The sequence below is a fragment of the Triticum aestivum genome, chromosome 7A, assembly GCF_018294505.1.
Source record: "Triticum aestivum cultivar Chinese Spring chromosome 7A, IWGSC CS RefSeq v2.1, whole genome shotgun sequence".
NCBI lineage: Eukaryota > Viridiplantae > Streptophyta > Magnoliopsida > Poales > Poaceae > Triticum > Triticum aestivum.
Genome location: NC_057812.1, coordinates 96,787,872 through 96,809,054, shown reverse-complemented (window position 1 = coordinate 96,809,054; position 21,183 = coordinate 96,787,872). Strand labels below are relative to the sequence as shown.

The 21,183-nt window shown below is 47.2% G+C and overlaps 3 protein-coding genes across 7 annotated transcripts; 1 reads left to right on the top strand and 2 right to left on the bottom strand.

Moving 5' to 3' along the window:
- Positions 1-75: 75 nt before the first annotated feature.
- LOC123154854 (acyl-coenzyme A oxidase 2, peroxisomal) lies at positions 76-4,550 on the bottom strand. Its single transcript, XM_044573475.1, has 7 exons — positions 3,992-4,550; positions 2,913-3,028; positions 1,862-2,745; positions 1,444-1,623; positions 1,192-1,358; positions 584-707; positions 76-475 (listed from the first exon to the last, which is right to left on the bottom strand). Exons 1-7 carry the CDS (start codon positions 4,447-4,449, stop codon positions 305-307), a joined length of 2,100 nt encoding a protein of 699 aa, XP_044429410.1. The 5' UTR covers positions 4,450-4,550; the 3' UTR covers positions 76-304.
- A 7,117-nt stretch (positions 4,551-11,667) lies between these two features.
- Positions 11,668-12,391, bottom strand: LOC123149163 (ubiquitin-NEDD8-like protein RUB2). The gene has a single exon (XM_044568721.1). It carries the CDS (start codon positions 12,289-12,291, stop codon positions 11,824-11,826), a length of 468 nt encoding a protein of 155 aa, XP_044424656.1. The 5' UTR covers positions 12,292-12,391; the 3' UTR covers positions 11,668-11,823.
- A 256-nt stretch (positions 12,392-12,647) lies between these two features.
- Positions 12,648-19,501, top strand: LOC123149161 (aberrant root formation protein 4). 5 transcript variants are annotated; one of them, XM_044568718.1, is made up of 14 exons: positions 12,648-12,830; positions 12,915-13,067; positions 13,167-13,316; positions 13,844-13,913; positions 14,628-14,671; positions 14,750-14,809; positions 14,885-15,041; positions 15,144-15,203; positions 15,282-15,547; positions 15,623-15,694; positions 15,980-16,057; positions 16,308-16,502; positions 18,887-18,938; positions 19,045-19,501. In XM_044568718.1, exons 1-14 carry the CDS (start codon positions 12,720-12,722, stop codon positions 19,248-19,250), a joined length of 1,674 nt encoding a protein of 557 aa, XP_044424653.1. In that variant the 5' UTR covers positions 12,648-12,719; the 3' UTR covers positions 19,251-19,501. The 5 variants fall into 5 exon arrangements, with proteins under 5 accessions (XP_044424653.1, XP_044424652.1, XP_044424651.1 ...); XM_044568717.1 differs by having other exon boundaries at positions 14,873-15,041; XM_044568716.1 differs by having other exon boundaries at positions 14,493-14,671.
- The last annotated feature ends 1,682 nt before the right edge of the window (positions 19,502-21,183 follow it).

Below are 21,183 nucleotides of genomic sequence, written 5' to 3'. Positions count from 1 at the left end.
CATCTCTGGCATTTCCCTTGTGACATCAAGTCTTGTCACGTGACCGAAGAGAGATAATTAATCAGACATTGTAGCTACAGAATTTCTCACATATGAGCTTTATTCACAGCCATGCTGCCAAAACAAAGTCTGACAAAATTTATTCACAATATTATCACTTATACACATCTCATTTTTATTATACACTTTTTTGGGATAAAACTTATTGTACACTTGATTTTGACTCACTCTGTTGGGTATATGATATAAGTTTGTCCATATAGCTTCTTGCCTAACGGTCTGAGCTTGCAGCAGAATGGTAGGTCTATGTTGGTTGTCTGTAGAAGCCGACACCCTGTGTATACTGAGCATAGGCCTCCGATTGCATGCCGATTGGGGCGCGGATGATTTGATCTGGGACATCGAAGGCGTCGACAAGTTCCCGAGCCACAAGCCTCACCTGGTAACTGAGGTAGTCTACCAGTTTATGGATAGCCTGCAAGAATACAGAGGAGCATAGCATCAGGTCCTGGTTCTGGTTCTGGTCTGAAGGTAAGAACTGAAATTGCAATTGTGTGCCATGGGGTTGACAAGCAGTACAAACCTTGGCTTTGTTTGGCGCCACATAGTCTACATTCCGATATGTCCCGATGTCTTTCCAGATCCTTTCAAGTGCATAAAGGTCACACACCAGCTTCAGTACTTCTCGTGTTTTTTCGTCGGGGCAACTGCATAGACAAATCATAAGTCATTGTTGTTGCTTTAACTTCACCGGATAAAGTGAAAAGGGTTACGCACAACATCTTAATTGTGAGTAGGCTTTGGTAATTTAACTTTAATTTGCATCATGGTTCAGCTAAACAACAGAATGAGGATAATGGCTCAAACACTGAAAGGAGTGCTCAGTGGCAGAAGTCAAGGGTGCCAGCAAGAGAACTATAACAATATACAAAGGGCAGCAGAAGGATTTTTCAAGGGATCATTCTACAACTCAAGCACAAATAATCATGATCGACGGGTTGAAAAATGCAGTCAGGGCGACAGGAGGATATTCCAGTGCTTTCACCGATAGCAAGTCTCAAGCAAACAAATATTCGTAGTAACTATTCAACAAAATATTATTTCTAAACTAATATGTGCAGCTAACTAGCTAGTAAGCAATGGTGGTAAGAACAATGTAACTGAGGTCAGGTAACGGCACAAAAACGATACCTCTTCACTGCTTCTATAAACCTCGCGAGGATGACAGACTCAATGTGTGACTCTGCGAGTGTGAGCAGATGGTTTAAACATCTGTTCCACGCACCGAAACCTCCGAGTGTCTTCATGTGCTTCTGGAGTCGAGCAGCAACACTATGCAGTAGTCTAGATGTTCGGTACTGAGAAGAGAGTTTATATACGCAATCAGTACAAGACTTCTATCCAATAGCTACTGATATTATAAATAACGAAGACAGGACTCACTCTGAATGCATCCAACTGAAATTTAGGATCCCTGAGATGATCTTCCCCTTCCCACCGAGCAGTAACGGGATTAGGCTGAGACAAGTAGGTGTTCATGGAGTCTCTCAAGTAGTTCCAGGTGACCGAGAGTGTTCCTCCCTTGAATTTTTGTTGATATTGCTTCAGGAGATCTCCAGCAACCTACAATACATAGCATCGTGATAAGAGGTACAATATTTGAGGTATAAGTAACTTCATATCACATGAAATTATTCACCCAAACTTCTATTCACAATATGCAATTACGTGTGTTTTCCTAAGATATACAGTATTACCCTTTCAACAATCATAGAACCTGTCCCCGCAAAAAAAAAACCTATCAAAGAACCTGCCCATCAAATATTACGTAATGAGCTTTGTAGAGGATTCCGATTGGTACCTGCTGCAGCAGAACTGTGTTGTCTCCTTCGAATGTTTGAAATATATCGTGGTCATTCCGCAGACCACCAAAACGATTTACAGCAGCATACCCATGGCCACCACACGATTCTCGGCATATGCTGATAGATTTTGCTGTGTATGAAGTTATGTAGGATTTCAACCCAGATGAAAGTACATGGACATCAGCGGTAACATCCTCGTCATTGGTTTTCTTCATTTCCGAGTACATATCTACCAGATACGCTCTAGCAAAATGAAATGCATACGCTGATGCCAACATAGGCATTAGTTTGTGTTGGTGAGACTGGTAATCCAGCACACTGATTTCAGGCTCCTTAGGTGGACCAAACTGTTGACGCAGTAAAGCATATCTAACAGCAATGGTTACTGCAACTTTGAGTACTCCCACAGAGCTATATGCAAGACCAACTCGCCCCCCAACAAGCTCACCAAGGGTTGCTGCAAATCTTCTGTTAATCGTGGGGAGACTGCTTGTGTATTTTCCATCTCGCGCCACATCGCCGAATCGGTTCAGAAGGTTGTCACGGGGTATCCTAACTGAACAGAATCTCAGGGCACCATTATCTACACCATTTAGGCCTATCTTGTGCCCACAATCATTGATCTCGATTCCTGGAAGAACAGCATGGGTTTCAAGGTCCCGAATCGGGACAATAAATGCATGAATTCCCATGTCAGCAGGCTCCCCTGCTTTTCCCTGAAGTGGTAAAATTAACCTCGCAAAAACAGTAGCAAATTTTCCATGAAGAGCTGCATTGCCAATCCACCACTTAATGGCTCCATCATTTGGGGTATCAATAATGAACTCATCAGTAACTGGATCAAATGTAGCAGTGGTCTGTAGGGCTTGAACATTGGATCCTGTCGAAAAGCAACAAACAGAAATGAAAAAGGATCTTTTCAAACTATTGTAAACAGTGTTTTAGGTGGTGGGTACAAGTCCCAACAGACAGTTAAACCGCAAATCAATCAAAATACCAAACAGGAAGTCAGAAATACTGATGAAACAATTAAATAGATAATCTAACCATGATGCAGTTCTGTCATAGCAAAACAGCCTGGATACTCCAAATTGTCGATTTTGTCGAAGTACTTTTCTTTGTGCTTCTTGGTTCCCAAATTTATTACAGAACCCCCCCAAAGACTGCGTTAACAAGCAGACAAGTTAGTGGATATATAACAGTGGACAGACAAGGAAAACTCCACCAACCAAACTCCCATCTTACTAAAAAAGGGAAATTCCAGAATCACAAAGTTGCAGTGTTTGAGGTTGTATGAAATGAACCACCAACCAAACTCCACATGCATGTATATCCTAAATAACCCCAAAACCCGAAACAAAATTATCGTGACTACAAAAAATGGGGACACAAAACGCTTGACATTTCACAATAGAAGTTGTGCACGCAAGCATCCCTGTAGCTTTAGGCAATCAAATGAATCCCAACATAACCATAACCGAAGTTGCGTCGCAACCAACCATCGTAGTCAAGAGCTAATGCCGCTTCTTTCATCGTAACAATCAATCAGGTCCACACTATTGCAGCGAAAAGTACTTGCCTCTGTTTTCAGAGTCACTGTCACTCATAAGTCACAAGTACTTGCCTCAATAAGGAGTGCAATTGCAAGCTAGCCGTACATGAATTAGGTTTCAGTTAAGCTACCAACGGATCCAAGCCCCACACTCACAGATCACATTAACGATGCTAACATGCTAGAATCCTCGCGAATGCGATCATCTCAGTACGGTCAGAGATCAGTATGATGACTGGTGAGGTGTGTTACTAACATTCAAAAGAGTAAAACAAAACGATTTTAGTTACTGATGATACCGACAGTCAAATTACCAATTGATACATGGATGTAGCTCGCAGTTCCCCTCGAAGCATCACATCAAGCAAGGGAAAGTTGTACACTCTATCCCACACCCATCAAGCAATTATGTAAGCCCTCTCGTTGACCACCAGCTAACAATCCCCATGTGAAGCGTATGGAAGCGATTCAGATATCAAGCTGTGTTCTTTACCAGTTTGTTTGGGAGGGAAATACTGATTTACCAGTAATTAACTACAACGCGCGGTAAAAAGAGAAGAAGAAGCGAACCAACCTGTACTGCACGCCGACCTTGATGGCGAGGGAGATGTCGACCCCGCCGACGGCCTCCATGACGGCGAAGTACTCGGCGGGGTCGGCGGCCATGAGGCTGAGCGGCCGCACCCCGGCCTCCCGGACGAGCGCCGCCATCTGCCGGAAGCAGAGGTCGCGGTGGGCGGCCATGGGCAGCTCCACGGGCGTCTGCAGCTCCGGCCGCGCGACGTAGAACTCGTACACCCGCGCCTGCATCGCGCGGTGCCGCCCCCGGAGGTACGCCGTGAGCGCAGCCGCGTCCGCGTCCAGGCCCCCCGCCCGCCGCTTGCCCGCGCACGCGGCGGGGACCAGAGAGTCGCCCCCCTCGGGAGCGGGCTGCAGGAGGTGGAGGGAGAGGCGTCGGAGGCGGCGCATCGCCGGCGTAGAGTCTTCCTCGTCGTCGGAGCCGTGGCGGCCGGAGCGAGACGTGGTGGCCATGGCGACGTCGGGCGGTGAGGTGTTGGTGTGGGAATGCGAAGCCGAAGTTAGTCGGTGCCGTTACGTTGGGACGTTGCTTTAATGGGGGTCTAACGGGAGGCGCATTTTCCAGTTGGGCCCCTGTAAATATGTGATATCAATTTTGCCTCCCGAATCCACGTGTTCACATGTTTTTAAAAATAAAACGGCTGTGTAACGTAAAATGCACGCCATCTTATGAGTTTATACATGTCTTTACTATGTAAACACCGAGTATAATATAGACACACACTCACATGATATATAACAAAGATTAAAACACAAGACTGGTAAAATCACATACATGTCTCCCTAATGAAGAGCATCATTTGTCCGACTCAACAAGGGTGGCCCCCTTTACCCCCTCCCCGGATGCATGCAAGCCATGCAACATTGATCAAAACAGATGACACAGGACTCATCACATTCAACATACTTCACATAGTTCATACATAGGACAAAATAATACATAGTTCGACAACAAAAGGACATAGCACACAACACATTATACCACTACGACATACTATAGTCAAAATAAAGTCAAAGGATCTTCATTTTCCCTTTCCCTTTCCTTCTTCGTAGTGGTAGCAGAGCTCGAAGGCGGCGTAGGGGACGTCGCCAGGGCCATCAGAGGCGTCCTTGGACTCGTCTGAGTAGTCCTTCGGTCCCTCTCGAGGGGTCAGGAGGCACAAGCTTGCTTCTCGTAGAGTTGACGCGATGGCGATCACAGGCTCTTTGGGAGCATCTTGGCGTTCTTGCGGCTACGGCGGCTGGTGTCGATTCTTTGGTGGTCAACAATCGGGGTCCTTGTTGGATTCGGACAACACCCGCACTGGAGCTGAAAGTGATGTGATGCCGCTAGCTTTGAGGCGGGTTGCCCACGCCGCAGATTCACAATAGCCGATGTCGTCGTTGCATCCGCTCGAGCCACGTTCAAAGAAGATGAGACGATGAGGGAGGGCGGCGGGTCAACAACCACCGCTAGGATGGCGGGGGCGACTTGTTCCCGCTGGACATGAGACACTATGAGCCACCGGTAGCGCTACCACTGAATCCGCAAGAGAGTGAGTTGGACGCAGCACCGCTGCTAGACCCATGCCAAGGCAGCAGGGAAGACTCGTGGTTGTTGGATCCGCGCAGGAATGAAATTCCACGTCTTGACCAAGGACCAACAAAGGGCGATCCAATCGACGCGCTCCTCATCGTCATCCACCGCGAGGACGTCCCATTTGACACCATCTTCTTTGATCTGGATCTAGATTCAGACATGGCAACGGGGATGGCTAGGGTATGTGGCGGGGACGGGACTGTAGAGCGGAGAGGGCATGAGAGGAGAGTGAGAGTGAGCTAGGGTTAAGGTTTGCCCGTGGATGGGGTGGAGGGGATTTTGTGGGGTCTTCGTTGGGCCAAAAAAAGTCTAGGTCGACATGGTGGACATGCCCGGACAAGGTCTCACATTTGGACTAGGACTAGGGCGGTCTGAATTATCCGGCATATAGGGGAGATTTTGGGAGGCCTATTGGGTCACTGATTTTTGTCCGGACTGCCCAAAGGGTGATGGTGGAGGTTCCCTACGATCAAAGTGAGCCATCACTCCCCCACCCCTCATTCTACAAAGATACTTAAATATACACTTAATTGCTTATTTGTATTTTTAGTCTCCTCAATGTTTTCGGTCTAGCTCTGGAACTGCTAATAGGATTGTTTCCCACGTGAAGAATAATTAATTGCAACAAGATGTACGACATCAAATCTGCGGTTCAATAGCTGGTGGATTAGAGGTAAAACCATCCATTCGCATATTTTTGAATGTGTGGAATTCACAGTTTTACGTAATTATGGTGTCCATCATTTCATTTCGAGTACTCTTGTAGTCCCTCTATTTAGAAATAGATGATCTTGTAAACAATGTCACGGTTCTCATCCAGGACATATACTATATTTCAGCTGTAACCTTTCGCGAGCATCTTTTTTATTTCTGAAAAATGTCGAATGTGCTTATGAGATTATTCCGAACCATGGCAAACTCTATAGTGTAAGACAATAAGTTTTGGGAAACCAGCACAACCCTCTAGGGGTGGCTTATCTCATTATATATAATGGTTGTGTTACAATATGTACCATATACGTACATAGGTACAGAAGCTATACATAGTCTAACACCCTCCCTCAATCTTGGCCACTTTCTAAAGAACTGAGAAGGGTAAGATTGCGCCTACAAGCCTCAAACTGTGGCAGCGGTAAAGGCTTAGTGAAGATGTCTGCAAGTTGATCCTTAGATGAGATAAACTTGATCTGGAGTTGCTTCTGTGATACACGTTCCCGTACAAAGTGATAGTCAACTTCAATGTGTTTCATTCGGGCATGAAATACTGGATTTGCAGAAAGGTATGTAGCACCGATGTTATCACACCAAAGAATAGGAGGCTGTGGTTGAGACAAACCCAACTCCTGAAGCAAAGACTGCACCCAAATAATCTCTGCAGTAGCATTAGCCACAGCCTTGTACTCAGCTTCAGTACTGCTACGTGACACAGTAGCCTGTGACTGCGCTGCAAAGGTGCGCTCAAGGATGGTCCAGGCCTCATGAGACGTCTTCGCGAAGACAACAAGGCCGGCAACTGCCGGCGAGAGCGACCCCTGGATGGAGGAGAGGTTCGCCTGGTCCTGCCCCGTCCAGACGCGATGGGCCGGATTGTAGACCGGACCGTGCACGCTATCTACCAGCGCGGGTGGGCAGGGAAGCGATCCGTCGACGTAGCCTAGCAGGTAGTGACTCCCCAAGAGCGGGAGAACCTGCGCACGCCAGAAGATGTAGTTGTCGGCGGAGAGCTTGATGGTGATGAGATGACCGAAGTGAAACGGCGGCGGCGAAGACAATCCCATCGAGGAGGCTGCCTGGGGTGCAAACACCATGGAGGCAGCCGGAGGCACCGAAGCCGATGCGGGAGGAGGCGGGACCGCAGCCAGGGCGGGCGCCGCAAAGCTTGCGGCCGGTGCGGACGCCGCAAGGCCCGCGGCCGGGGCGGACGCCGCCAACCCCGCCAGCGGGGCAGTGTGATCCGCTTGCGGCAGGAGCGGCGGGACGACGCCTGCGGAGTCCGCAGCGGACGGCGGCGCCGCGGTGTGGACCACGAGGTCACGCCCAAGCGAGGGCGCCGGCGGCGTGGAGAAGACGGAGCCGATGCTCCTTGTCCCGATCGGAGCCGGAACAGAGACGGCATCGAGCGGGAGGTTGAGCAGAGCCGCAAGAGAGGCCGGGAGGAAGCCCGCAGCAGTGGAACCGGTGGTGGCGGCGCTCGACATGGCGGCGGCGCGATCGGTGGCGCGGCGGCGGCGGTGAAGGCGGCGGCGGCTGCGGCGGTGGTGCGGGTATTAGGGTTTAGAAGCGGAAGCGATCGTAACCTAGCATGATACCATGTAAGACAATAAGTTTTGGGGAATCAGCACAACCCTCTAGGGGTGGCTTATCTCATTATATATAATGGTTGTGTTACAATATGTACCATATACGTACATAGGTACAGAAGCTATGCATAGTCTAACATCAACCAATAGCATCATTTAGAGTGAATAAAGTTCACCCTTTGCCGGAGAAAAAAATGGTGTCATGTGACGGTGGTGATGTGATGAGATGACTCCCCCGCCCATCATCTCGTGTATGTATGCACTTTTGTTACGGAATTCTTTTTGTAGTTGTTCGTGACGAGAGATCGTGTATTTTCTGGTTGTGTAGGGGGCGGAGCGTGATTACCACGCTGTAGCCGGGGACTTTTGGGAGCTGGGACGGCGATGCCGCCAAGGCAAGGAATCGAGAAGGAGATATGCGTTGACGTGTAAGCGACGTGACGGTGACGTGGAGATAAGGTTGGTTGCCCTCACGTGCAAGCATCCTCCTGCTGCCGCATTTGCAACTGACAGGTGAGGTCGCCGATACGGCCATGATTTGCCTTTGTTTTTTGTTACGTGGATACGTGGATACGGCCATTGCTTTCAGAACCAACGTGTCAGCTATACTCCTCAGTTCACATTAAAAAAAGGTGATGTCCTATTGCCACGTGAAATTTCATGTTGAAACGTAGCACGAGATGTGAGCTACAGATAAACAAATTCGATAATTCAATGCTGATTTTGGTTTTCTTTCATAGCTGTTTGAACTTGAACTTTCACCCGGCAATGAAACATCACCCTTTTAGGGGCTGTTCGGCATTGCTCCGCTCCACAGCCCCCCGAACGGAGTTGGCGGAGCGGTAGGTCAAAATGGTGGAGTTGCCATTTACCCGCTTCGCAGATTTCCGAAGCGGAGCATTACCGAATAGGGCCTTAACGTCCGTATTTGTTGAGATTTTTTTGAAACCTCAAATCATCGTTTCGTCTGATTTCTACTCTAATTCTAAACCCTAAAACCTAAACCACCTTGGGTCCCGCGCGTGGTCCTCTACTGACTCATGTGTCCCCAACTTCGTCTCGTCTAAAAACTTTCGAAACTAATTTTCTGAAGATAAAAAATTGTCCTTGCAAAATTGATTTTCCTGAAAAGTCTAAAAACAGCAAAACAACAACAACTGAGCACTTAAATAATAGATTTAATCAAAAAAATTAATTAAAAGTAGATGCCAAAACTATGCAATAATGATATAATTATAGAGTGAAAAGACAAAAGTTACAGACACATGTATTGACCAGCGAGCTCGTCGCCAGGGATGCGAAGACTCTATTTCCTCGCCGCCAAACATCCGACCTTTCTCCTCCTTCATTGCAACCCGCGCGCAGACCCACCGCGTGCTGGACCAGAGCGTTCACACTTAGAGCATCTACAGCCGGATCTCTCAAACCCGTCTCAAACGCCCGGTAGGCCGCCTGGTCACTGTCCGCTCGTGAAAAACTGACCCAGACGGGTTCCTTAAACGGGTCTCAAACGCCCGGAATGACCGGCACCCCTCGTATCCAGCCCAAATATAGGGGCGATATGGGGGCGTCTAGGCGCGTCCTCCATGTCGGCTTGGCCCACTCGGAACCCACAGATATCCTCATCCGGAAAACCCTAGACACCGGTCAATCCGAACTCCACTTCACCCCCGTGCCTATTCACTCCACTTCCGACCCCCACTTCGACCCGATGGCCGACGACGGAAGCAGCGCCGGCCCCGGCGGAGAATCCGACGCCTCGACCATGGATGCGAAGGAGGTCGCCCTCCGCATCGCCCTGAGGCAGTCGCTGCTCGACCAAGGCAGCAGCGGCAGTGGTAGCGACATGTCTTCTTCCTCAGCGCCTGTAGCCCGTCGATGCAGCACCTGCGACGTCCCGCTCGGCGTGCAGCTCTGCCCACTCCGTTCCTGTCGTTCAGATACGCCGACAACCTCCACCTATTCCGGAAGTGGTGCACCACTCGGACCTCGTGCCCGCGCAGGTGCCGGCGCGCACGGACGCCCGAGTCTGAGGCACGAGCAGCCTGCCGCGAGCGGCAACAGGCAAGAGGGCGACAGCGAGGGAGACGCTGACCGCACGACAGTCACGCGCGACCGCGACGGTCGATCCCAATGCCGCACTCCTCGCGTCGGTCCTCCACTGCTCTCTCACAACAGCAGAGATGGATGCGCGGTGCCTCCGCTGCGAGAATGGCAAAGCACTTTGACTCGCCATCGAGTTATTGGAGCGCGAGGCAAGCAAGGAGACAGCGGGAAGGCGGCCCGCCATGCAAGGAACAGGACCGCCTGCTCCGCAGGCTGTCGGGCCGAAGCTGCTGCTCGGACTCCGACTTAACGAGCGGCTCCACCTCCAGCTCTGACGACGACGGACCACCGCACGCCGACGCCTACACGGAGTAGGGGCATAGCCGCATCGAGGACCGGAAGGTGAAGGGGCCGGCGAGAAAATGGTGATTTCCTCCGCCCTTCGCCCTTGTGTTTATATTTTAACTATATTTTAATTAGTTTGTAGTATGGATTTGCACTGCTCCGATGAACTATGCTCCTTTTGTCCGGTGATGAAATAATGATCTGATGAACTGCGTGTGATGATCATCTTTTACGTAGCGTTGCATGCTTTTGCATAGTTTGAGGGTTCAGATATAAGGAATGTGGATGTACAAGTCAACAAATAAGACATGTCCGGTCAGTGTCCGTGTTCGCGGGCGTTTGAGGGCTTGGATTTGCACATCGCGACTGTAGATGCTTTTAGAAACCGTGAGCAAATCTCCTTTGTTTCCGCCAGCTTCACGTCATCGTCGGTGCATAACTCCGCTTCCATCGCAGGCTTGCGTCCATCGCCATTCGCGAGCGGCAAAAGCGAAGAGAGCCGGGAGAGTGGTGACTGCTAGTGGGGAGGGCGTGGTGAATGCAAAGTAGGTGCGTGAATGCGAGTGGGTCAAATACTGAAATTGAATCGTGCAAAGTGTGTCCAAACTGAAACTGAAACTAGCATACTGAAACCGACACTTGCATACCGAAAACGCGCAAAATGAAGTGAAAATGAAATATTGACTGAAACTAGTTTTTTTTGTTGTTGTTGGTAAAAATGAAGCTTTTGCTGAACTAGTGTCTGAGCTGGTGAGTTGCTCTGAAGTGTAAAAGTGTCCAGTTTGCTCTCTTTCTTTGAATTATCTATTCACCTCGAAGGATCACTATCAGGAGCCAAGATCTCTAATTTTCGGCTCACCTCAGCCTATGAGCATAACTCTGCAAACTGAAACATAGAACTTGAGCAGGCAACAAATTCAGAACAAAGTTCAGACTTTACATTCATTTCAGAGCATTGAGTACAACATTTTCTGTCTCACTTTGCAAACAACTGAACCAGGCTGGCAACAACTACTATAAGCCATATAAATCACACTCACAATACACAGGAACTTGAATTTATTCATCTTCAGTTTCCTAGCATTGGCCTTTGGTTCACGTCATCACGCAAATCACCATGCGGCAGTTTGGTGGGGTGAGAAAAAAGGTAGAAGAGAGATTTTTGTGTCCGAGGGGAGACGCCGAGACGGTGTAAAGATCAGTCGATCTAGAAGAAGTGTTTCCCTATTCATATATGATAGGTTCTGTTCGATTAGTGCAAGTCACGCAAGGCTATTTTTGGCCAAAAAAAATATTCATATCTTCGCTTCTCATTTCGGCATGCAATGAGAGCAGTGTTTGGGTAGCAAAAAGATGCAGAGATACAGCATTGCAGCTTACATGTAAAGGACTCAAACAATATTCATAAACTTCCAACCACAGTTATATAGCCCCAAAACCATTACGTAACAATGTTCGTAAAAAACAATTACAGTACTTAACAAATTATAAAAACTACAGCTAAACCCTAGCTAGATAGTTCAAGCTCTCGTAGGTAAAACCCAAGACTGTATGTATCTAGTAGCAGGCACCGCCCCTGAGGGCGAGGACGAGGTGGAGCACGTCGCCGGCCTTGATATTGTAGTCCTTTGCCGCCTTGTCGTCGGCGAGCTGCTTGCCGGCGAAGATGAGCCTCTGCTGGACGGGCGGGATGCCCTCCTTCTCCTCGACGCGCTCCTTGATGCGGTCGACCGTGTCGGTGTGCTCGATGTCGACCTTGATCTCCTTGCCGGTGAGCGTCTTGACCTTGATGGAGAGGCCGCCGCGGAGGCGGAGCACGAGGTGGAGCGTCGACTCCTTCTGCACGTTGTAGTCGGCGAGCGTGCGGCCGTCCTCGAGCTGCTTCCCGGCAAAGATGAGCCGCTGCTGGTCCGGCGGGATCCCCTCCTTGTCCTGGATCTTGGCCTTGACGTTGTCGATGGTGTCGCTGCTCTCCACCTCCAGCGTGATCGTCTTCCCCGTCAGGGTCTTCACGAAGATCTGCATCTTTTCTCAAAGGCGAGGTACAAGACTTGGGTCCTCGACGAAGCTTTAGATTCAGCTTCGATCTCTCTAGCTTCTAGGTTGCTTGAGAGTTGAGATCGATGGGGCCGTGTGGACTATATATAGATGGAAGCGCGTACGTGGCCGTGAGCTCTGCGTTTGCTCGACTCGGGTTTGGAATCCGATCCCTGCGGTGCCATGATCGATTTCCTGCGCGAACTCTGCAACGATGTCGTTTCGTATTGGGCACATTTTGGGCCCAGCACGTACGGCCCATGGAAAGTGAAAAGGCGATAACTGCGCGATTTTGGACGCGAGGCAGCCCAAGTTGAGGAATAGGCCTGGTTGAGCCCAACCCGGATCGGTAACCAGACAACCCCAGGCCCAGCCGTACCTCCACTGCACCTTCCAACCCACCCACGGCAGCTTCCATGGCGAGGGACGAACCCTCCGCCGCCGCCGTGGACGTCGCCGACGGCGACTCACCCTCCTCCAGCCCAACCCTCACGCGCCTACGGGAAGCACTCGCCGCCCTCTCCGAGGTAACTGGTCGCCCAACTAACCATCTCGAACTCGGCACTTCTCCACGCCTCCCCCCCAAACCGTAAGCTCCTGCCCTGCTCCAGGCGTTCGAGTCCGGCGACACCGCCTCCTCCGACGCAGCCGCTGCCGCCGTCGCCGAGATCCTCAGCCCGTCCGATGCCGACGCGTCCGCCGCGCTCTCCGAGCAGATGCTCCGCGAGGTCCACGCGTTCCTCTCGCGCCCGTCCTCGAATCAGGTCCGACAGAGTGCCACGGTGCCTTCGACTGTTCTTGTCTTCGGCCGCTGAAATTGCGTTCCGTTTTATCCTCCTGATTCCGCTGCTATGCTGTGATAGATGGCCATTGACGCGCTGTCTCTAGAGCTTCCCAAGCCAGTGGCGAAGCTGGGTGCTCGGATGGGGAATTGCCGGGACATTGCCAGAGCAATCATTGAGTTCTTTGCATCGAATTGCAGCCCAAGGGACATGCTCTGCATCCTCTGCGAGGTCAGTTCCGTAATTAATAAATAAGCAGTTCCCACACTTGGAAACTTGAAGCTCCTTTTACCCTTTCAATGGAAGATTATATGTTTGTAAAAGGTTGGGGGGGAGGGGGGGGGGGGATAAGTAGGAGCATCACTGCACAAACTTAATCTAAGTTCTGACTGTAGATTTTGTAAGGGAGTGAAATTTTGGCGTAGCTATTCTGTGTTTAATTTTGTGCCTATGCTGATTTCTGCACTTATGTGATTGATACCTGCCTGGGCTCTGAGATGATTGCTTTATATGTTTTTTCTTTTCCTTAAAGAGACACTGGTAATTTTAAACTCTTTGGTTATGAATTGATGCTGTGTGTCCAGATCTATGAAGTATCTGGTGCACTGGGCTTTAGCACCCAGTCATTCTTAAGCAGCTTCTCATATTCTTAAAATGCTAATATCATCATCCTTTTCTTTCTCTCTAGCTGATGCTCAGTTCTTTACTGTTACCTGCTCACCCATTTTGTTCATACTATTACCTTTATGTTGATGCAGGCATTAGATACACCAGTGGCATTTAATGGATCAGCATACCTTGTTATTCTACTAGATGGGCTTGCCAGCAGTATGTACATTATCTTATATTAACACTTCTACAGATTCCACATTAATTATTTGTTCTGCTAATTGGCAACAGTTTCTTGCCTTGAAACTTCAGTCTGATACCCTCCTTACATTCTGTCTGTACATAGGATAGGTTAGATATATACTCCCTCCACTCCAGGAACAAGGCGTAATTTTTTGTTTTGCTAAGATCATGGAGGTGCTGTGCATCTGAATTGTTTCCCATCTTACCTAGCCCTCATTAATGAGCAAGATCATTTGTAGATTATCCTGGCTGGACACTTAGCGTCTCCTCATCGAACCATGGCCATGTACGGCTGATTGACGAGCAGTGATAATTACATCCATTGTTTAGTCCACCAGTGCACAAATTATAGAGAAGGGGTATTTTTGGGAGGCCTAGTGCTAAACTACCCTTGCTCCTTCTTTCCAGGAATTTTGACAAAAGAAAATTATGCCTACTTTTCAGGAATGGAGGGAGTACATGCTAGAGATATGTTGCACACCTGCCGTCTATTTTTTTTACTGATTAACATCATATGGATTTGAGTTCTTGATAGCTAATTGTTCTTTCGACTAGCGCTTACTTTGATTCAGAGGAGACATATTGAGCAAGTAAAGGTCGTACTTCCTGCCATCCTTCGAGTTATGCATGCTAATTTATCAGAATATGATGGGGAACATAGAATGAGTACTGTTGATCTGTTCAGTGCAGCCCTCCGTATTGGCAATGCTATACAAGAAATGTGCAAAACAATGGTTTGTTGATTTAAATACAATTCTGTTGACCATCTCATTTGTTCTATTGATTCTGAGTTTTTTTTTGTTCACTAAAAGGTAAACCACAGGAAGGAAGAGTTATGTTCTATACTTGGTCTATACGCCCTTCAAAACATAGTGAGTACAAAATGGATGTTATTTCTAGAATATCCATGTATGTTCATCACTTTGATATACAAGGCTCTTTTGCAGGCTCTTGTATCATCAGAAAGCAAACATCAGAATATTCTATCTACTTGTGGTTCAGTTGTTCTTCAATATTCTAAATTTCTTATGTTTTGCGGCTTCACCTATTTGGGTCTTTTAACTGGTAATGATGTGACCTCAACCACCACTAAGCTTTCTAAAGGTGACTCATCCAAATTATTCCCATTTTTCTGGTTCCTTGGAATAGTTGTATATTATGTTTGCTTCATTGCTAACTGATGCATATGTCTGCGAAATGATGTAGAAGAGGACGACAATTTTCTGGACTGCTTTTCTTCTGCTATGGACGGTGCAAGTCTTGTAGGTTTGATAATCTTTCCTATCACATCACTTCCACTATTATTTAGAAGCTGTTTGGTCACATTCTTGAGCTCTCTTACAGTTGTGTGGACATCTATGCACGATGACATGTCAAAATATGCTGGAGCAGAGTTTGAATCAGCTCTGAAAGAAGTTCAAGACAATTGTATTAGGAAATGGGAAGCAATTAACATGTTTAGATACGTCTTGTCTTCAGTTAATTACTCATGGGCAATCAAATCTCACAGTCTGGACTTATTGTTGACTCTAGTTGATGATAAGTGTAGTGAGGAAACCAACGATCATGTAGATTTCCCGTATTCCACTCAAATTTTTGCCACACTCAAGGTAATGTTTGCACTTTCTTAGAGATGAGTTGATACATTCGCAAATATTGTATTAACATTATAAGTATTTCCACAGGCCATTGAAAGAGTCATGATAGCTGCCCCAGATACATTGATGCGGAAGAAAGCCTTTTCTGCCCTGAAAAGGGTATGTATCTTAAAATTCACATTGTGTGTGCAAAGAGAATATTATTTAGTCTGCCAAGCTTCTGTTTTCATTATTTTTCGTTCACAATAGATCATAAATTCATTTCATGTAATTTCTTGTGGAATAAATATGAAAATTTAATTGTTGCCATTTTATGCTCATGACATAGTAATACAGCAAAATTGGTTGTATTCAAATTTTGCATAACCCTCTGTAGTCTGTAGTCTACTGTGGCACTGTCCCTTTTTTTTAACATGTACATGTGTTCACTATAAATCCTATCAGGTTATTTCAGCGGTGCCATCCACTCAGAGATTTGATATCTTACAGGCCCTCATCGAGAATAGTATGTTCCCCTCCTTGGTAAGAGAACTTCTCATATCCACTATTCTTTGGAATGTTTGAGAGCACCAACTTGTCGATGCATGAGATGTATATGTAGGCAAAAGAGAGAATAAATAAATAATCATACTACAGCATTATGGACTCCAGTTTCTCAGTTCCTTCATGCAGCCTTATCTTATTGGACATGTTTCTTGTTGATATGAACTTCATTTTTGAACTCCATCCTTCAAATCCTGGCTTATGTTTACTTTGTTTATTGTTCTTTCAGACTGCAATTCTTTTAGATCTGGTGAAGAATGAAGTTTCGAGAGAGAGCCGTCGAGCTGATCAGGTTAATGGATCTGATCGATCACAAGATGCTGGGGAATCACCACCTTGGGCTTCTCAGGTGCTTGAGTTAGTGGAGCTGATCTTGAGGCCTCCAGAAGGTGGTCCTCCTTGTCTTCGTGATCACAGTGAAGAGGTACCCTTTTCTTTTGTTCCTTGCTGTGTTTAAAGCTGTACACAGAGGTGGTTGGTGGGAAGCCTTGATTGCTCAACGTTGAAAAGTTGGTGGGTTAGCTTCCTCAAATCAGTAATTGGACGTCAGTGTCTTCATTGCACAAACTCAAATACGTAACACACCAGCAGCACATCTTTTCCTAAATGCTGGCTCAGTTTGTGGTTGCTAAACTATGCTGTGTTATGCTTACTTTATAATTTGCTGTTGAAAGTTAGACACAAAAATAGGTGAAAGCAAGTCAATAAAACACTAAATAGGCATAAGCTGGGTGGACAAATTTAAGGACCCTGATAAGTGTGACACGTCAGGTATGAGCACAGGGCAACTCCGAACGTTTTCGACGGCAAGTTTAGTGACGCGAGGATGGCAACTTTAGTTGGCAAGCATGGCAACTTTCGTGCTTCAGTTTATTTTTCACAGAAAGTTGCCGTGTGTCAATGACATTCGTCTGCGAGTGACTTATGATAGAGGATTAGTTGTGTAAATTTAGTATGTTTGAAGACTGCAAAGACCAGATTGACCTGGTTTGGGTGAATAAGTAAGCAGAGATTTGGGTAAAAATTGTTATCTTGGCCTCTCTGTATTCCTCCATGTTGCTAGTGCTCATGGTGCCAACTTTTGTAGCACTCCCCCTCCTTGATAGCCTCGACATCCTTTTTCCACGACCACGTGGCTTTAAGTTCTTGCTTCTTACCTTTTTCGTCACCCCAAGTACCTCCCTAGCTACCTTCCAAATGCAAAAAGCCATCTTCACCCACATGCTATCTGCTGTTCCTTCTTCACCCCATGGTCCTTCTGCAATCATCCTCTCCTTAAGGTTTGCTGTGCTTCCCCTTTGAGCTTCCACCACTTTGTCCTTGTGATTTTGGCACCTTTGTCTAGGATAGGGTGCCACTCAGACTGGTAAGCTAACCTACTGAGAGTTGCAATCCCAAATGTTTGCAAGGGAAATTCCCAATCTGGCAGGGTAAGGCTGAAGCAACCAGAAGTTGTTCTTGCTCCTCTCATCTGATAAGGATCGTTGATGGTTTGACATAATTGATACAGAGACCAGAGGCCATACCGAAAATTGGCAAAGCTTCTCTGACGAAGGCAAAGTCAAGAGAAGTTGGCCTGATGAGGACCACATCATCAGCGTAAATCAAGAGCCTCTGAAGCGGAGAACAGCCCGGCATATAACTAATGATGCCCGCTGATTCTTCCTTGATAACCATGGCTGTCAACGCCTCCATCCAATGACGAGGAGGGGGTGATTGGGTCACCTTGATGCAAACCACAAGCATGCACTACCTTGGCCCCACACTTACATTCACGACGATACGGGTGCTGGCAGAAGAGAGGGGAATGGCGATCTAAGTTCTCCAGCTATCCCTAAATCCTTTCGGACGTAGGATCTCAAACAAGAAATACTAGGAGGGGCGCGGGAAATATTGAGCTTAAGAAGCACCTTTAGCCTTTCGTTTATGAAGTTTGTGCGCAACTTACCGGACCAGGATCAAGTTATCATGCAGATCGTGACCCTTAATTAACGGCTTAACGCTGATTGCTTTGCACTAACAAGCTCACTGTGGGGCTGAAGCCGCACCACCAACAACTTAGAGAAGCTATGTACTAAGCTAATCGTGTGGTAATCTCCTACCTCATGGCGTCAGAGCTCTTGGAGACCAGGGAGATGAGAGCTTGATTAAGTTCTCACATTGGCTACTATGTGTAGAAGTTTGGTGTTAGCATCTCCTTCCTGTAGCCACTGCAATCTAGAACACCGTCAGGCAATCGTGCGTTCCAGCGAAGACAAGCCGAGAATGGAAGCTTCAAGGATCTTCTCAACCATATTTCCGCCGGGAACTGAAGCCTTGAGTGCTGAGCAGCATCTAAACGCAGAATCACTGCGTTGGCAATCGCTTGCCGCGTTTCTAAAAAGAGTGATCCAGAACGCTTGTAGGGGTCAGCGGTTGCTGGACTGCACCTCCACGCCTCCTTGATAGCCTCCTTAAATCCTTCCAGCTTGGCCCAGAATATTTCACATCACGCTTGGTGGAAAAGTCTGCATTTAAAGGGAGATGAAAAGGAAAATGATCAGAGATAGCAGTTGATAGCACCTACAGTAGGCAGTAAGGATAAAACAGTTCCCAGTCCACTGTCCTTTTTTTTGAGGGGTGCCCAGTCCACTGTCTATGATGATATTTTGAGCATTGACGTCATTTCTCCAAGCATGCGTTTTCAAAAGTGCTGATAAACTGCTTTTATTTTCCTGTTCTTGTCCTGCTAATTTCACTTAGCTAGTATTCTATACTTTATGCCTATAAAACAATCTGATGTGGTCCCCATTCTCTGTCTGTAAGCAGGTATTATCTGCTCTGAACTTGCTCAGATTGATTCTGATAATAGATTCAAGAGGTAACTGTTCTTGCAAACCCGTGATGTATTGCTCTTGGCAGAGCGAATCCTGGAATCGACCAACATTTTATGTGTTAACAGAAGTTTTCCCTTTTTTTATCATTAGGATCCAGATCAGCCAAAATGTTGCGGGATGAAAAAATACGAGCCGTGTACTCAGAGTGGCTGATCCCACTAAGATTAATTATTACAGGGATTCAATCGGAACTCGAGAAAGGCGGCGGTGAGGATGAAAATCAGATGTTGTGCTTGTTAAATCCTGTTCAATTCGTACTTCACCGCTGCATTGAGCTGGTGGAGGAAAAAAAATGAAGGGTTTGTAATGCTCGAGCAGTGTTGCCTTGGCCAGGAAATGTGAAATTTCACTCATCAGTATTCTGAATCCATTTCCTCCATTATTTATGCCGTATAGACATCCTCTGCTGCGAGTATATGTAAATCCTCAATGAAATGTTGGACTATATGTGGTTGTTTCATCCCAGTCACTGTGTATGGGCCTCGTGCAGTAGAAAATATCACTATTCTCTTTTTTTAGTGCAAATATCACTATTTTCGATGCTTAATGACTTGTAGGTGTTATTTTCCTATTTTCTCTTCATATATGCCACGAGCGTAGAGTACATGAGAAGGCCGCAGCCCGAGTCGCCTAGGTTGACCAGGAATAGATTGAGCCACCTAGGTCACCGGCAAAAAAAAAAAGATTGAGCCACCTAGGTGATTTTTCTTTCCTCTCTCCCAACTCCCAAGAAGAATTGGGAAAGCCTTCCTCCCCTCGATCTCCGCCGTCGAGCTCGTGGATTCGCCCTCCTTCACCTGTTGCTCTAGCGGCCGGTGGCGGGGAGGAGAATCCTGGTGTATCGGCTCCCGCTAGTTGATCGGTAGGGTTTTAGTCCTCGCAAGGGCAGCTTTTGAACGGATGGTGGCGCTCCTTCTTCGAGTTAGTCATTTGGACTCTGATCCTCCTTAAGTTCATCTGTTGGGACGGGTTAGACGGAGCTCCTGTATAGATTCCTGCTAGCTCCTTCGGGCGACGAGGTTAGGGTTTCTCGTCGTGCGTATGCAACGATGACATTTGGTGTTTGATTCTTCAGATCGATTTAAGAATTCAACGGCGACGATTGCGGCTCCGGGGGCTAGGTCTTAGGGGCACGTGCACGAAGACTTATCGACTGTCATTGAGGAGGTCAGGCCGGCTCCGGTATGGGAGCAGCGACAGCAGCGCGTCGGCGGCTCGTTCTGGAGCGGCAATGGTTGTTCGGTGGTCCATGAACCTCTGGTGAATCTTTATTATGTTTGAGGTGCTTTGTACTTTCGGTGAATCTTTATAATAAAGGATTGTAGTACTCCACGACACATGCATAACCCGACGTCTTCGTATCCTCGCTTTTCTGAGCCTACGTGAGCAACATGACTTGATCAATCAGACGGTGCCAAGCTGTCACGCCGAGAGACGAGTGCCGCACGTTCGCTCGTTGGGTTTGTCGATTGTCCATACTCGTTGCATTGTACCCGTTGATCGACGCGGTTTGGAGAAGCGAGAGAAAAGAGATGTGGTGGTGCATTTGTTTTTTTCAAAAATGAAATCATCTGTATGGATGAAAAAAAAAACCTGACACTGACGGGCCATGGCGAAGAAGAGAAGGTCCAATAAAGTATTCATTGCTTGTCCATACTTGTTGCATCGCACCATAGGATCTACGAGATTTGCTTGTTGAATCGCACTACTGGATCTATGGGATTGGGAGAAGCAAGAGAGGAAGACGTGGCACGGACTCATTTTTTCAAAATTGAAATTGTCTTGATGAATGAAAAAGAGAACACCGAACCACTACGAAGAAAGAAGGTAGGGGAGAACATATGTTGCTCGTCCGTACTTATTGCATCACACCACAGGATCTATGGGGTTTGCTTCTTGAATTACACCACAGGATCTACGGGATTGGGAAAAGCAAGAGAAAAGAAGAGGTGGCACGGACTCATTTTTTCAAAATTGAAATTATCTAGATGAATGAAAAAGAGAACACCGAACCACTGCGAAGAAAGAAGGTAGGGGAAGATATATGTTGCTCATCCATACTTGTTGCATCGCATCACAGGATCCACGGGGTTTGCTTGTTGAATAGCACCACTAGATCTATGTGATTGGGAGAAGCAAGAGAAAAGAAGACGTGGCACGGACTCAGTTTTTTCAAAACTGAAATTATCTTGATGAATGAAAAAGAGAACACCGAACCACTACGAAGAA